This window comes from Squalius cephalus (assembly GCF_949319135.1).
Source record: "Squalius cephalus genome assembly, chromosome: 17".
Lineage (NCBI taxonomy): Eukaryota > Metazoa > Chordata > Actinopteri > Cypriniformes > Leuciscidae > Squalius > Squalius cephalus.
In genome coordinates this window covers 23,354,257-23,371,859 of record NC_137138.1, presented here as the reverse complement: position 1 = coordinate 23,371,859, position 17,603 = coordinate 23,354,257, and the positions used below count along the sequence as shown (strand labels likewise).

The following is a 17,603-nucleotide window of genomic DNA, read 5'->3' as shown; positions in this document are numbered from 1 at the left end:
ACATTTTTGTATTGGGAGTATGGGAGAAGCACGACACGTCACACACACACATCACTTTGACTCTATTTGCACTGCCAAATTTGTTGACTTGACATCTCATCAGTCTCAGAATGTCCAAGCTACTATTTTCCATACAAAAAAAGGAGACCACAAACTAGGAGTTGCCACGATACCAGATTTTCACTACATGATTATCATGGCCAAAATAATTTTATGTTAATGATAATTAGGCAGTTGTTAGGCTGCATCAATTAGGTGAACTGGGACCAGTTGTACTTGTTGTTACATTAAAAGAAAAATGGCATCTACACTTATATTAGTCTGTCTGTCTCATTCTTACCTGCCCCGCTGAGACAAACACATTGCAGCCCTAAGCAAAGACCATGACAATTAAACAGGCCCTAGGAGCAGATTCCCTGTGAAATCCTCATCGACTAGACAGCCATCAGCAGAGATCCTCAGTGAAGAACCAAACAACCAGAACCAAGAGAACTAGACTCTGCATTGACGCCTATGGCCAATTATGAACGGGCCATGCTAGGAACACAACACAGTTTCATCAGTCATTGATAAGCCATTCGTCCACTACTGGCTGAACGACAGCTCTGCGACAGACGACAACTACAGACTAGTAACGACAGACTACAACTCCTCCTCCCTACAAATGCTGGTGTGACATATCCCAATCTTCAAACAGGAGATGGATGAAATATTTTGAATGATATCAATTCATAATCTGACTTGTGAAAAACTGGCCTCCTGACTGAGCCTGGTTTCGCCCAACGTTTTTGTTTCTCCATTTCTGTCACCTGATGGAGTTTAGGTTCCTTGTCACTGTCGTCTTTGGTGTGCTTAGTCTAGGACACTTAATATTCAGCAATATAAATGATTTGACTGTATCTGTTTAAACCACTATATAAATAAAGGAGACTTTCACTTGGCAATATCAATAGAAATTATATAATAATTAGCCTGGATGCCAGCCGAACTTAGCCCCGCCCACAACATTTTTAGGTCGGGAAGTTCGGTCTGGACTCGATCCGTTGAGGGGCTATTATGCCCGAACAAAAATCGTTCGGACCAATCAAATTGTCAGGGCGGGCTTTATACGATGATGGACAGATGAGCAACGGTAACGTAATCATCCACGTCATCAAAGAGCGCTTGGGTTGAATTCGTTTACAACAAAGATGACTGCCGCTGGAGAATTGAGATTTCACACTTACAAATAAGTCAGATAGAATAAATGCATATTTGGCGTGCTGTCCGAGGAGAGGGCTCCGGGCTCCGGGCTCGGTATTCGGCCCGAACCCAAAGTACTCCCCCCCGGATTCCTGGCTGTGGAAGAACAAGCCAAGAGTGAGTGGAGGGATGCTGAAAACTGTCAAGGAATGTTAGGTGAGTTGACAGAGTGAATAATATGCTTCCTCTCATGCTGATAGGGTAGACATGGTAATTGTTTGATGACAAGTTGATTGGATTGATTATTTGAACGTGTCTCCTCCCGAACTTTGTTTATAAAACATCATGTGTAGATTCCGCCATCATTTAGTGGTCTCTGTCATAGAAGATATCGACAGCGCATTAATTTTAAAAGAGAAACAGCGAACTGCGATCAAGGCATTTGTCGATCGGAAACATGAATGAAAAACATACGTCACTTACTCTGTTGCTCTGATTGGTTGTAGGTCTATCCAATTGAGTGCAGAGGCATTTTCCTTCCTGGTTCGGTTGAAACACGCCCCATAATCACAGCCCAATGGAGCAGTATCAGACTCACATTCTGACTAGAATCTGAGTATGACGACGTCAGGCTATATAATAATAATAAGGCTATTAAATCAAATTCATATATACTGTACCTACTAGACAAGATACGAAATCTTACATCATCTAGTAAGTACTACATTTGGTACGAAACCAACTTCATGACCGTTGAAGAAAGTGTTTTATATATTATGAATATGGGTAGTATGCATGAAATGTGGATGTACTACATCCGCCATGCTGTCACTCTCATGTGACCTACAAGCATCAGTGTCATCGCTTCACTGCCATTCACAAATCCTCTACCGTGGCCTCATGAGATAGTAAAGATCTCATAAATCAGATGCGCACTTCATGACTTCAGCGGAAGTAGCACTTTTCGCCTACTGTTTTTTCGAATACTATGAATTCGAACATACTACTCATTTTGCATACAATTTTTTACATACTCTATAATAGAAGGGAAGTAGACATTCGGACGCAGCTCCTGTCTTTTTTACGGAATCCAAAAAACGTTAGTGTCTTTAGTGTTAGTGTCTCTCTTTCGCGCGTCACCTCCTCTGACATGAATTTGCGCGGCAGTAGTGGCTACTCACTGCATCATTTTCTATTTTCCATTTTATGACAGGTGGCAATCAGCATTAAGGTGCAATACCACAACTTACTATGTTGGAGTGTCAACCAGATAGTTTACTGGTGCTGAATTATTTACGATATTACCATGAGTAGTATTAACATTATATCAATTCTTAAATCTCATCACAGTTATCATCAATACAGGTCTATTGCAATACCCCTACCACAAATAATATTTAATTGTATAATAGAACAACCTGGACATGCTAAATAACACAAATAATCACAAAAAATACAAAAATTATAATCAAGGGTGTACAAATGATGATGACCAAATTTTTATTCTTGGATGAAATCGGAACACATATGTTCTGCTTTGTGAATTTATATGAAATATATTCTGCCAGGGTTCTCTCAGTTTTCATTTAGTGGTCTCTTGTGTTTTCACTGTGACCACACATGCTAATGTGCTATCCTTAACTGGGAACATTAGCATGTGAAATTGAATAATCATCAACCCTCCTGGCTGAGAAGATGATGGCGTTACTCCACCGACAGAGCAGAACAGCTGAAAAAGTCATCATGGAATTAAAAAGACTTTATCACAATGATGTTCTTTAAATTACACAATTTGCTACACTAGCAAAAGTTTTAATTGCCTATATTCTGAATAGCATACAACTTACTGTTTCTCTTACTGTTTCTGCAGTATTACAATTGCCAAAATGTACAATATATAACAAAGAACACTCACAAGTGATATGACAGCCACAATTTTTAACATCTCTTTCTTGACTCATTTTTTGATTGGACTGGCAAAAGTAAAGACATATTTCAAACAACTAGATTTATTTACAAAGTGTTGAGGCTTTCTTCATCATAAGCCAGTTTCCACTGATCCACAATCTGTTTAAGAGTATCTGGAATGATTTTTCAATGCAATCACCATACATCTTTAGAATAAAATGATTTTGAGCATTCAATATTCAAATCCTCTCTGAAAGATAACTGCGCATTTTATGGATACAAACCTTTGACAGTTGTTTTCACTTTATTTTCCACCTTTCCTGGCTCAAACAACTCTAAATTGAATCTCGAGAGGGCAAAATTCAATATTATCGACCTCTAATAGCCACAACCATCACATCAGCTTTCTAGAGATGATGGCTGTGGACATTAAATGAAGAGGTAATTTGACATGTTTTCATACAGGTTTCCAAGCTATTTTCTTCAAGAACGCTGTGGTCAGTAATAGGGTGGCTGTTCCACATAGATGACTACCAATCTAGTTCAGCTCTGGAAAAATCGTTTATCTGACTGCTCCTGTTAAATGGTTGTCAATATGCACCGGGGCACCTCCATTTGTCCGTCAACCAGCCTGAAAGGAGGGAACAATGATGCTGACGGTGCAGTAATAAGGAGAGGAAAGGGAGGTACAGGTTTTTTGTCGAACAAATTGGGTAAACATAATGAGAAGACACAGGAGGTGGCAGAGAGAGGCAACTGCGGTGCAAACAATGTCAAAAAATTTGGTAGCGAGTGTTACAATGCCGCAGGGCATTTGCTAAAAAGCGAGAGAGAGGCGCCAAAACGGGAAGCATCAGCAATCTGATTTTAATGAGCCAACACAAGAGGTTCACAACAGAGCCAAAAGGATCTCTGGCTAGACCCCACCCCCCTCCCCGAACTCACAGCCGTTACACTAACGCAGGGTCAGGAGGTCCGAAGAGAACGTCACTACCCTGTGCCTGTAAGGTAATGAACAGCCTGTGTCCAGAGACACCACCCCCTACAAACTGTTAATGTGTCCCTGGTCCACTCCATCAAGTAATGGTGTAATAACAAGAGGGACTGTTGGGAGCAGAAAAGGGACTTGGTTACAACTACCATTTAATGGACTACTGTATCATTCCTGTTCGAACAAGCAACTGTGTAAGCAACGTCTTTTTCATGGTTATACACCCTTGATTAAAACATGGTGACCATGATTTTAGTTAGGGTTAATATATTATATAACACAAATATAGGGTTAAAATATTTCTTCAAAAGGAATTAATGAGAATAATTCTTCTCTGAAAAGAATTTTATAGCTACAGTTCTGGCAAATGTATTTTGTTTTACAGATATTTGAATATTTTTATTTTAAACAAGACAAGGACACTGATTTTTAGTGAAAAATAAATATGGTCTTATTACCAATTCTCACTAGTAACTAACTATTAACTATGATTTTGCCTCAATAAACTCCTAATTACTGCTTATTAATATTTAGTAAGGTAGTTGTTAAGTTTAGGTATTGGGAAGGATTAAGGGATGTAGAATATGGTCGTGCAGAATAAGACATTAATAATGTGATTTATAAGTACTAATAAACAGCCAACATCCTAGTAATATGCATGCTAATAAACAACTAGTTAATAATGACCGTAAACTAAAGTGTTACCATGTAGGTAATATACATTTCATGTGTTCTTCCCTAACAGACTACACTTCACCTGTAGGTGCCAGACGGACTTCATTTAAAAAAAAATTTTTTTTTTTTTTTTACCAACTATGATAGCTTCATCAAATGAAAATCCATACAATAATTTTTTTTTTTATTATTATTACTATTGTATAGATAAGAGTAAACTGAACACTAGGACTTACCATTAATACAACTTCTGGTAATGCATGGTTTCACTTTAGATATTTTAAGATAAGCAATTCAGTTGCAAATGAGATAAAGCACATATCCAAATTGCTCCACAAATGCAAATTCTTACAAACGGACCACAAAGAATGATAGCCAACTTGTCTTTTTTTTTTTGGTTTTTTTTTTTAGCAATCATCTTTGAAATGGCTAAGCACTGCAAACAGTCTGTGGCTATTTTCAACTGCTTTACTTTAAAACTGCTAAAACCTTAACAAGCTTCGCTCGAAAACAAAAAATCCTAATATTAATTCTAATAATTCCAAAGTATGTTACATTTTTAGTATAGAGAGTAAGTGTTTATTCACCAACCACAACCAAATCGCAATCAAGATTCATGTTTGGATTTATTGCAGTTTGTCAGAGAAGGTTTGCTCACAGATTTAATAGCAGCAAATGGCACACACACACCTCGTGAAGAAACACATACTGCCAGACTGAGAAGATTAAGTAAAACTCTGGGCAGAAAATGTATCCTTTTAATAGGAGAAAAGCTCTTGACATCTGGCAACCCCAAGCAGGAAAGACAGTGGAGGCTTGTTACCAATACAAGATGATAAATGTCAAATAAAATAAAAAATAAAAAACACTTTCAGGACAAAAAAACAGCAAATATCACAATGATTATTTTTAATTAATCGAGAAAAGAAGAAATCGTTATCGTGATTAAAATACGATTAATCGTGCAGCCCTAAACTGTAGTACTTAAAGCGAGAGAAAATCTTCTGCTTTCCAGAAAATTCAGAGGAGGCATCTGGAGGGAAGGAGATGAGCCAGATAAGACTCCGAGATCAGATTAGAGAAGGAACGCTCATCGCTGCTTTCTTCCCAATCACCCCTTGAGTGCACCTGACCAGGCCTAACTCTGCAGATCAACGCTGATCTTCCTGCAGTTTCACTCAGACCTGCATCCACTGTAGCTCACCTCGAGATACTACACGGACAACTTCTTTCAATCTTGAGAAAAATAAAATGTCTGAGCTGAAGGCAACGTCTTTGAATGGTGCGGGATTATTTTACTGCAGACTAAACACTCACTGGGTTGTTTTGTCTGCTCAGCTGTGATTTACAACACACTGCCTTCGATCTCTCTATGCGACTGAGGTCAAAAGGTCTTGAATGACATCTGTTTGTCAACATTTCAGCCCATGTATAAGTTTCACCTCATCATGCTTTCTTCTTCGTGGTGTATATATGCTCAGTTGTTGTCTACCCTGCTCAAAGATGCTGACAGAACCTTGTGGACCAGGGCGTAGCAGGGATAAATATGGGTGCTTTAAAAATGCATAGGTCATCATTTATTTATCTGATTGTCAAAACCACAGAGGCATCGGTACGATGGTAGTCAACTGCTCAAGCTGTAAGCTATTCACAGCTGTGTCTGGTAATGACTGTTTGTCGGTTTTCTGCAAATGATATTGCTATATGCTAAAAAAGGCAACATTCAGAGGCTTCTGGATGTTTTCCCTATTGTCCCATTACCCAGAGTCAGCTGTAAATGCTATTTTAATTCTAAGCAAGAGTGCTTCAAAATATCAGTTTGCTGACGCTCTAACATTGCTCAAGACAATGAACAATGGCTGGTGTTTCTAGGGTGTTTGTCCGTACTGTAGTAGTTAAGTCATATTTACTGAACCAAGTCGAAAGCCAACCCTAAGTGTTTATGATATTCTATTGATTGTCTAGAAAGGTAAGAGCACATTTCTACTTGAAAATCATCACTAACATCATTAACATCATCCAAAGCTCTATAAATTTTTTCCTTTCTTCCACACACAAAAGGAGAAATTTTTAAATACTGTCCTGAAAGCTTTTTACAATGCAATATACCTTATTTAGGTTAGAATTTTATGCTGATGAAAACGAGGCTGTGCGGGATAGACTTATAGTCTTTACAATGGCATGAAGGTCCTAGATCACGTAATTTTCACAACTCGCAATTTGACATGCCGTTTATACAGTAATATGATATATCACGATAATGAACATGCACAATATTTTTATCGTGGGCACTTCAAAATACCGTGAATAATTATTTATTACGAATTATTCCCATTTTTAGAATGCATTTTAAGAATACTTTTCCCATCAACTGGTTAAACTGCACAACACCGCTGTATGCTGCGTCAAGGAGGCATGCGCACTGATTTAAACAAGCCCAACAAGCACGAGAAGCGCATGGTCGAACGAGTGAAGCCTAATTTATACTTCAGTGTTGAACTTACGCCGTAGCTACGTCGTAGGCTGTGTGTAGCGCGCGTACCCTTCGGCGTACCCTGACGTGCACCTCTCCAAAAATGTAACAACGCGTCAACTCTACGCGGACGCAAGCGCTGTGATTGGTCTGCTAGGACCGCTCCCTCGGGTTTCACATGCTCCCTCTGCGCGCGTGAACTCGGACAACGACGCAGAAGTATAAATGAAAACCAACGCGTTGCCTACAGCGTAGAGGCTCCGGCGTAGGTCCGACGCAGAAGTATAAATCAGCCTTAAAGGAGACGCGCTGAATTAAAATGCACATTCACTCTCTGACAGCAGATGGCGCTGAAGGAACAGCAGAAATGCAGCTGTTACCCCGGTAACCCCATAAATAAAGCAGCTGTGCTACTTTCTGTTTCTGAACAGTATTTAAATGTTTTAAACAGCCATTGAGATTTTTGTATTCGCAATGGTGTGCATCGTAGTACCAAATACTTAAATACTTAATAACCTATATACTCTCAGACTTAAACATTTAAATTTTTAATCTGGACGACTTTTAGGATTCTTTATTGTTGTTCTGTAAAGCTTTACAATAAGGACTCATTAGGTAACATTAATTAATTCATTAGTTAACATTAACTGAATGAAAAACACTTCTAAAGCATTTATTAATCTTAGTTATTAAGTAATTTCAACATTTAATAATACATTAAATCAAAAGTTGTAACTATTATTGAATGGACCTGAGCTAACATGAACTAACAATAATCAGTTGTATTTTTTTAACTAATGTTTACAAAGAATAATAACTTTTGTAAAAAAAAATAAAATAATAATAATTAGCTATTGCTCATTGTTATTGTTAGTTCATGTATTAACTAACATGAACTAATGGGACCTATTTAGTTAACTAATTAATTAATTCCATTAACTAATGGGAATTATTGTAACATGTTGCCTATTAATCTTCATAATTTTTTTGCACTTAAAATCTGTTTGAAACATTTGATTACTTTATAAGTTTTTCTTTACTGTATCTAAATGTTCTTTTTTTAAATAAGAAAAAAAGTTATTAAACCTGTTAAAGTCACAATACTTTTTTTGCAACTTATTTGAATATCGTGATAATACAGTATACCGTGATAAAAGCTTCAGCAATTATCGCAACATGAAAATGTTATACCGTCACATGCCAACTCACAATTTTAATAACTCTAGAGTTTTTTATAGGAAGTAAACCTAAATGTAATGCTGCAATCGACACCTTTCACTATTTAATCACAGCAGCCATTATCATTTTGTTGCTAATTTTTCCGTATTGTTAATAAAAGTTTTGACATCCAGCTTTCCTTGGTGCATTCACAAGAGTTTATGATAGAAGTAGCAACGTTCAGTTCATAAACGTATCACATTTTTTCAATGAATCGGTTGATCCAGTTCACAAAAAAAGTCTGAATGATTGGTTAACAAATTGAACTCAGTTCACTTCAACTCACTTGACTCAATAATCTAGTTAAAGTGATTAGCAGCTCACTGCCAGGGAAGACTATCAGAAGATTAACGTAAATTTCAGTCTGTTCCTCACACAAACCATTTGTATGACTTCAGAAGACTTAGAATATGGTTATTATATGTATATATGGTTAACTATTTTAATGATACTTTATATTGTTTTGGTGCTTTTGCTTATTTTTCTAATCTTAAAAATGAACGGAATGGAAAATTAATGGAGAAAAGCAACCAGTACAGTCATATGGGTTTGGAATAACAAAATTCTACTCTTAGAGTTAATGGTTTGTTTGTTTTTTTAAGTTAAAAATTGATTTTTTTTTTTTTGAACACCATGCTATAAATAGTCCATGATTTAATCATTTGACTCTCTTTCAGAGTAAGGGTAAGTTTGGCCATCAGATGCACAGACAGCATGTTCTACAAGAGCTGTAAGTGATGGATGAGAGGGGAGCACTTGCATAATTCACAGAGAATTAACTAGGGAAGACGAGAGGCATGTAGTAGATTCTATTCTCCAGACGACAGGAGCTCATCTAAGGTCAGTGGGTGAAGTACACACAGATGCAATCAATCCTTTTAATGCTCCAAAACAGAAAACAAGTGTCAAACCATGCAGCTTTGACGTCAACACATGTTTAGCCCAATAGCTCAACAAATTATACATAAAATGGCTCCTAGTTACCAAAATAACCATCAGCATTTTGACTCCTTTTACTCCAAAATACAATGAATAAATCTCCCAACACTTTGGTAATAAATAAAAAGAATAGTGAATTACGCACAGTATGACCAGGAATGTGGATTAAGAGAGTGTCCATTTTGATTTCATTAAGAATAAATACTCTTAAAGACTGGATTTAAGCATAGCCTGCCTGAAATGTGGATTTTCGCAGCTGGAATGACATCACATATGACTACGTGTTCTCTGGCTTTAATCTCCGATTTATTCCCTTATCTCACCATCCCTCCCTCCCTTTCTCTCTCCGTCTCTGTCTCCAACCAACCCCCCCATTCACCGATGCGTCGCACCAGTCCTGTTGAAGGCTTCTTGTCTGTGCATGAGAGGGTCTGGCTCAGTGAAACTCTTCAGCTGTCTATTGTCAGAGAAGAAGAATGCCTTTATACTGTCAATATAATCTACAGTTTGCACTGGCTGCACTTGGAAGACAAGTACTGCAACAATTCACAATAGAAAACATGTTTCTAACTGTAAAAAAAAAAGCCAATTTATATAGTAAGTTTCCACTGTAAGCATTTCAGTCGATGATTCTAGAGAAATGACTTATATTTATTTGTCAATAGTTCTCCTAGGAATGTGTACAAGATTCCATTTAACGTCCATTATCATTTGGATTAGAACCAATCCTAAAGGCATCTTTTATGACCCTATACTGTACGAACTGTCCCTCATAAAGATATGGAATTATTTTCCACATAATGTATGTGTTCTAAAAGATCTAGTTTTTCTTTTATGTTGGACAATTAAAAATCCCATTAAAACTGGTTCCGAATTGATTGAAGATGAATAGCTGGTTGATATTCACCACTGTTTGTCAGAAATAGATCTTAATGTATCCTACATTGTTTTAAACCACAAATATTGCACATATCTAAACTGCCAGCTCTTACAACTGATGGAACTGGGCGGACTAAACCACCAGAAAATCTTCTTAAGGTGTTAGTCAGACTGCTCAGCTATTTTTAGCTTGAATAAAACAGTACAATCAGTATTTAATATCATTATATTTGTGGTACACATGGAAGATGCCAGCATGACTGACACGCTTATGATCAGAGAAATATGCATCTGTACTTTTAAAAAAAAGAACATGAGCAGAGTTGCTAAAAGGATTTCCATCATAATTTGGCACGGTTCCTAATGGGATCAAAGAAAATCCTGCCTCATAAATTGTAACTCCTAATAAGATTTTTAATGTCTTTTTTATCGAGCTCTATGTATGTTCTAAATGATTCCGTTTTCTGTAGCGTTATATATTAGAAGAAAGGATCTTAAGCATCTGCTGGATGAAATGACAATCCTATTTATTCACTTTTCTCAATAAATAGCCTAAGTAATAAAATAAAAATCAGTTTATCCAGTCAGTTTTTGAAGCCAAAGCCAAACCCTAATTCCTTCTGTATTTCTGACTCTATGTGCACCTGAGAGGAGGAGATCATGTGATGAGATATACCTTCAGTTGCATAGTTGTGGTCTCGGAGGAAGCTGTTGTTGATCTTGCGGGTGTCTATTTCCTCATCCATTGAGAAAGGCGCAGATAACACTGACAAACGCAGAGAGAGAAACGCGCTATCTATCCATGATCCGCGCGTGTGCGTGCGTTCAGCCCAGAGCCCGGCGCGCAACACACGGACGCACCATTAGCCAACGTTACACAGCAGTCGCACTGAAATCCGTCAATAGATAAACGTGATGAGGTAGAAAGCCGGTGTCGGTGCGCAAGGTGTCACAAGGCGGGGCTGTCTGCAGCAAACCGTGATTTGACGTAAAGTTGCACAAGCCTCATCCGAAATGACAACAACCCGCGTCCAAATCCATGCCTTGAAATGAGTTGTCATGCACAGTTTGACGAGTTTCAGATGTGAGTCTCAGACTGCCGGCATAGAGAGCTCGCTTTCCTCTCTGTCGCTCCGTATGAGAGTGCTGAAGTGCTGACGTGACGCTAACGTGACGCTGCCGTGGACGCGCCGCGCCGCATCGGATGAAGTGAGAGACTGGCGCTGCAACAGTGACTCCGCCCCTCTCTCACTCCAGTCTGTGCGCAGAGGATCATGCTATGTGTGCGATGGTGTTTCAGCACTTGTTGAATTATGCCCATCTGCATTACTTTTATAGCCTAATAATTATGGTGATACAGAAGCTCCTGCGTTTAATAAAGCAATGTAATTGGCAGGTGAAGTGGACTTTTTTTTTTACGAACTAGGGTTAAAAATTTGTCAAGTGTCACAGCAGGGGCTATATTTCAGAAGGGGTCTGTAGAAAAAAAGGCCAGTTAGCAGTTTGTAGTTTTCAAACCCCTTTTCTGTGAATTCTGTCCTTCAAACTAATAGGCCTATTCTAAAAAATAAAATATAATATTGTATCAATTATTTATGTGAACAAAACAGAACCTCACTGGTATACATTCAGACAGGAATCATAAAAAAGATCTTGAACTCTCTGGTTATAATAAAGAGAATAAACTGTAATATTTTATAAATGCGAGGTCGGCGCTATAGTCAAGTCAGTTCTATTTGTATATGCACTTTATACACACACGTTGATTCAAAGCAGCTTTACAGAAAATCATGTTAATGTTTATAATATCTTAAATTGTTGCATTTAGCAGATTAAAGCCGGGCAATATACTTTACATTTTACAGTGATATGAACAATCAAGCAGTTGAGATTTGCTATGTATCGCTTTACGTGAGTGGGCTACTGTATAGGAAGTTGGAAATATCCAATTTTTACATTTTCTGACAATATAACCAATCAGGGAGCCGTCATTTGCTATATAGTATATATTGCTTTACGTAAGTGTATTGTATGTTTGCGGGTCTAAAATCGGATGTACTATAAATCCAACTTTAAATATATTGCTGGGCTAGTTGACATTTTGCAAAGATAAAGTATATCACTTTATTACTTGTAGTAGTTGAAGGTTGGAGTTGTTATTTCCTTATGTGGTGATATTAAAGGTAGACTATGTAACTTTGGTCAAAATTAACTAAGTTTAAATAACGAGTGAATACATCAATCCTTCTTCCAAAAGGTATTATTGTCTTACCCTGATTCACAATGGTAAATATGTGTTTATATTTTAGACCTAGCGGGATGGTTTTCGTGGGAAATTGCGTACATACGTCACTCGCCCATGATGCATGTCTTGTCATATCCATAAATAGACAAAAGTTGATGACGTGTATGGTCTGGCATAGGTTAATTGTCACAAATGTTGACATGGAGCAGCTAAATCTCGAACCAGAGGACAGTCGCTGGCAAAAAGAGAACGCGACAGAGTTCGTAATAAAATAAGAATCAACATTGGCTTGGCTTTTCGGAGATGGCGAGAACTGAGGGATTTAAAATGTTGAGGGATGGAGATGGTATTTTTATTACTTTATTATTATAAAGCATCATCTATTGTGAAGGGTCATTTCATTATGGTTGTTGTAGAGCTGTGGTGGAATTTATTGTCAAGGAAGTAACGTGTCTATTAATGGGTAAAGCTACAGTAATGTCTTCAGCTAGTCAGATTGAGATCCTTTCCATCTAAACTGCTTACATCTCTTAAGCCTAATAGTGACTGTTTTACGAGCAGTAGGATAATCTCTTTCTTGCACAGTCACGCAGAGCCGAAACACAACCAAAACAATCTTCTTCTGCAAAATGAACCGCTAGAGGGACAAAAGTTAGTGTACCTTTAAGAACTAGTCACATTTATATCTGGGGAAAGTTGTCATGTTTTAACCCTCTGGGTCCTGCAGGTGTTCTGACATTTCTGTTACTTGTGACATTTTCATGGCTAAAGTCTGATTACACTGTATTCAGCACAAACTCTGCTACAATAATATGTCAGCAGAATTTATGTAAAAGTTTGTAGTTTTGAGATAATGGCGTTTATGCGTTGTTTGTGAAAAAAAAATGTCACTGATATAAGGTCAAGAAATCCATATTGATTATTTCTTCACAAGACTTTTGAAAATTGTATCATGTAGCATAGAATATTTGTTCCAAAACTATGTGAAAATCATCCTGCGTACTCATTCAGATAAAACAATATATTGATTTAAAATTTGTAAGACATGTTTTGTGTAAGAAAGCTGTATGCGAGGAGGCGTGAATCATCATGAATATTGATGTGTTTTGATGACACCTGAGAAAGACAAAGACCCTCCCATAATGGCCCTATCATTATGAGGAACCTTGTACAAAGAATGAGTAAAGATTTAAAAAAGAATGGCTTTTTGAATGTTTGGATTTATTTACAACACAACATAATCCAAAGATACACAACAAATGACAAAAAAGCACATTATTGAACACACTGATCTAAAGACAGAGACTTGAACAGTCACATAACTTTGTGCCATTCCTGAAACATACATACCTGTACATACCTGTCATTTCCATGGTGTTTGATTTTTCATTTTACCATGGTCATGTACAGAGAATCATGTGAATGTTTAAGTCAGCAGAACTCATCAGTGGGGCATCTGGTCCCTGTAAAAATGCATGATTTTGGGAATAGATTTTAGATTTTTCTGGTTAAAATTGCGATTTAAAATGTACAAAATACATATATATATATATATATATATATATATATATACAGTGAGGAAAATAAGTATTTGAACAACCCTGCTATTTTGCAAGTTCTCCCACTTGGAAATCATGGAGGGGTCTGAAATTGTCATCGTAGGTGCATGTCCACTGTGAGAGACATAATCTTTAAAAAAAAAAAAACAGAAATCACAATATATGATTTTTTAACTATTTATTTGTATGATACAGCTGCAAATAAGTATTTGAACACCTGTCTATCAGCTAGAATTCTGACCCTCAAAGACCTGTTAGTCTGCCTTTAAAATGTCCACCTCCACTCCATTTATTATCCTAAATTAGATGCACCTGTTTGAGGTCGTTAGCTGCATAAAGACACCTGTCCACCCCATACAATCAGTAAGAATCCAACTACTAACATGGCCAAGACCAAAGAGCTGTCCAAAGACACTAGAGACAAAATTGTACACCTCCACAAGGCTGGAAAGGGCTACGGGGAAATTGCCAAGCAGCTTGGTGAAAAAAGGTCCACTGTTGGAGCAATCATTAGAAAATGGAAGAAGCTAAACATGACTGTTCAATCTCCCTCGGACTGGGGCTCCATGCAAGATCTCACCTCGTGGGGTCTCAATGATCCTAAGAAAGGTGAAAAATCAGCCCAGAACTACACAGGAGGAGCTGGTCAATGACCTGAAAAGAGCTGGGACCACCATTTCCAAGGTTACTGTTGGTAATACACTAAGACGTCATGGTTTGAAATCATGCATGGCACGGAAGGTTCCCCTGCTTAAACCAGCACATGTCAAGGCCCGTCTTAAGTTTGCCAATGACCATTTGGATGATCCAGAGGAGTCATGGGAGAAAGTCATGTGGTCAGATGAGACCAAAATAGAACTTTTTGGTCATAATTCCACTAAACGTGTTTGGAGGAAGAAGAATGATGAGTACCATCCCAAGAACACCATCCCTACTGTGAAGCATGGGGGTGGTAGCATCATGCTTTGGGGGTGTTTTTCTGCACATGGGACAGGGCGACTGCACTGTATTAAGGAGAGGATGACCGGGGCCATGTATTGCGAGATTTTGGGGAACAACCTCCTTCCCTCAGTTAGAGCATTGAAGATGGGTCGAGGCTGGGTCTTCCAACATGACAATGACCCGAAGCACACAGCCAGGATAACCAAGGAGTGGCTCTGTAAGAAGCATATCAAGGTTCTGGCGTGGCCTAGCCAGTCTCCAGACCTAAACCCAATAAAGAATCTTTGGAGAGAGCTCAAACTCCGTGTTTCTCAGCGACAGCCCAGAAACCTGACTGATCTAGAGAAGATCTGTGTGGAGGAGTGGGCCAAAATCCCTCCTGCAGTGTGTGCAAACCTGGTGAAAAACTACAGGAAACGTTTGACCTCTGTAATTTGCAAACAAAGGCTACTGTACCAAATATTAACATTGATTTTCTCAGGTGTTCAAATACTTATTTGCAGCTGTATCATACAAATAAATAGTTAAAAAATCATACATTGTGATTTCTGGATTTTTTTTTTTAGATTATGTCTCTCACAGTGGACATGCATCTACGATGACAATTTCAGACCCCTCCATGATTTCTAAGTGGGAGAACTTGCAAAATAGCAGGGTGTTCAAATAAGGCATATAAGTGTAGGGCTGCATAAAATAATAACAATAGCCTATAGCAGGCGGCCTATAAATCATTAAAAATGAACACTTCAGTAACACTACACTTCAAATGTTACTTCAAATGTTTCCATTCGTTATGATGTTATGAAATGAGACTTGAGTAAGTAAAACCATGAAGCCTAATTTTTGGAGCGTTTTGCTTTTTAAACGCACAGCACGAGTGAGAGAGCATTTACTGAAGCGATCGAGCCGCTCCAAACTATGAAACATTATTGTTACCACATTACACATATCTACGTTTGAGCATATATCCACAAACACAGTATTTAACAGTAAACAGGGGTCTAAACATTATAATATTCACCATATTAGAGTAAACACTCATACTAGCCTACTTTTATATCATGCTGTGTTTTATTATCAAACATAAAAACATATTGTGTCCATGTATATAAATTTAGCATTAGGCTTCATGTTTTTACTCCAATCTCATTTCATAATGTACATTTTAGTCTGGCACCAGTTTAACTAGTAGCTACAATGTAAAGTTTATACAACAATAACATGCTTAATGTAAAGTTTATACAACAATAACATGCTTACTATTATGAGTGGACATCCTTAAAAAGGTCTTACCTTAAAAATCTTTCTCATCTTTAAATCGCGTTCTTCTAATTCTTCTGAGGTAAATCCAGGGTAAACAGCACAGCACAAACTCAACATGTCTTCCAAACAGAGGAGAACTGAAGTCTCTGATTCTTTGTTTTTGAGGTAATGGGCGTTTACAGGTCTGCGTTCCTTCACGTGGACTATTTGCATGCCAATCGCTCGTGCGCGCATGGGTGCGGTCACATTAGAGTTAATGAGGATGCGTTTGAGAAACTGTACATGTCATTGCTTTCATATGGATTACTTAAACACAGAATATTTGTTTTTGATATAATTTACATCATTTTTAAAATAGAGACTCCAAGCATTGTAAAGACATACGTCTCAAGTCTGTGTGATAAACATTCGCTGAGTTACAGGTCATTTTCTGTCGCGTTTCAGAATGAACTTCACATTGAGAGAGACGGCAGAACGCGCATCATGTTTATTTTCTTTATTTTACGAAAAACACAACATTTTGTTTTTATTATGAGTGTACACAAATACAAGTAGACATTTAACAGTTTTGAATGATGTATAACACTTATATGTAAGATCAATATCAACAGAGTATTTTGAGTCTCTTTTGCACTGATAAGAAAAAAAGAGAGCTGGTCATGCCGGCGTGACCACCGACCCCAGAGGGTTAAAAGTTTTACATTTTAGTTTTAAAGGGTTACATTTTTACAATTTATTAAGTCTTTGTTGGCCAAAATTATGGTTTGAAATTTCTGGACATTCTGCTTCTGGTTGTTACATTTGAGTTTCATGAATTTTGTTGCGTTTTATAATTGTTTTATTCTTAAAACTTTGAATGATTGCTTTATGTATTGCTATATGTATTGCTTTATTGCCTTGGTATTTGCATCATAACTTGACAAAGCTGTCAACTTGGTCAAAACATGTCAAAAATCATGGTATTACATTTTATTATTGTAGACTCCTTCAAAGACAAGAGAGTAGCATTCATCATGTACTTTTCCTGCCAATGCACATCTAAAAACCGCCTGTGATTTCTTCACATTCCATTTGCAATGAAACCGGTCTCATTCTTCATAGTGCTAAAACATATACAGCCTGCACAGGTTATTTGACACATCACTGCTCTTGAACTGCGCACAAAATGAGTCAAATGCATTATCTTTATCTTCCATAATAAAGAGCAGTGAGGCATGGCTCTCAGATCTTCTCTTACTGTTGACCACTTCAAAATCTTTATATCCCAATCCTATCGTGTGTCACTTTGTGGTGAATTAAATCCTCTCTGCCTCAAATCCCTTTAAGATA

The 17,603-nt window shown here is 37.5% G+C and overlaps 1 protein-coding gene across 3 annotated transcripts in view; it reads right to left on the bottom strand.

The window, feature by feature from the left end:
* LOC307174461 (serine/threonine-protein phosphatase 2A 55 kDa regulatory subunit B beta isoform) overlaps window positions 1–17,603 on the bottom strand; it is a 74,386-nt gene that overhangs the window by 31,234 nt on the left and 25,549 nt on the right. For 2 of the 3 annotated variants that reach the window (XR_013823996.1, XM_079898284.1), the window contains exon 1: window positions 10,942–11,437. The exons of the other annotated variant lie outside the window; for it this stretch is intronic. Coding sequence is in view for 1 of the 2 variants with exons in the window: in XM_079898284.1 (XP_079754410.1) it covers window positions 10,942–11,011 (70 nt within the window). In the remaining variant the exon portion in view is untranslated. Of the gene's footprint in view, window positions 1–10,941; window positions 11,438–17,603 lie in introns of those variants that run through there. 3 annotated transcript variants of the gene reach the window in all.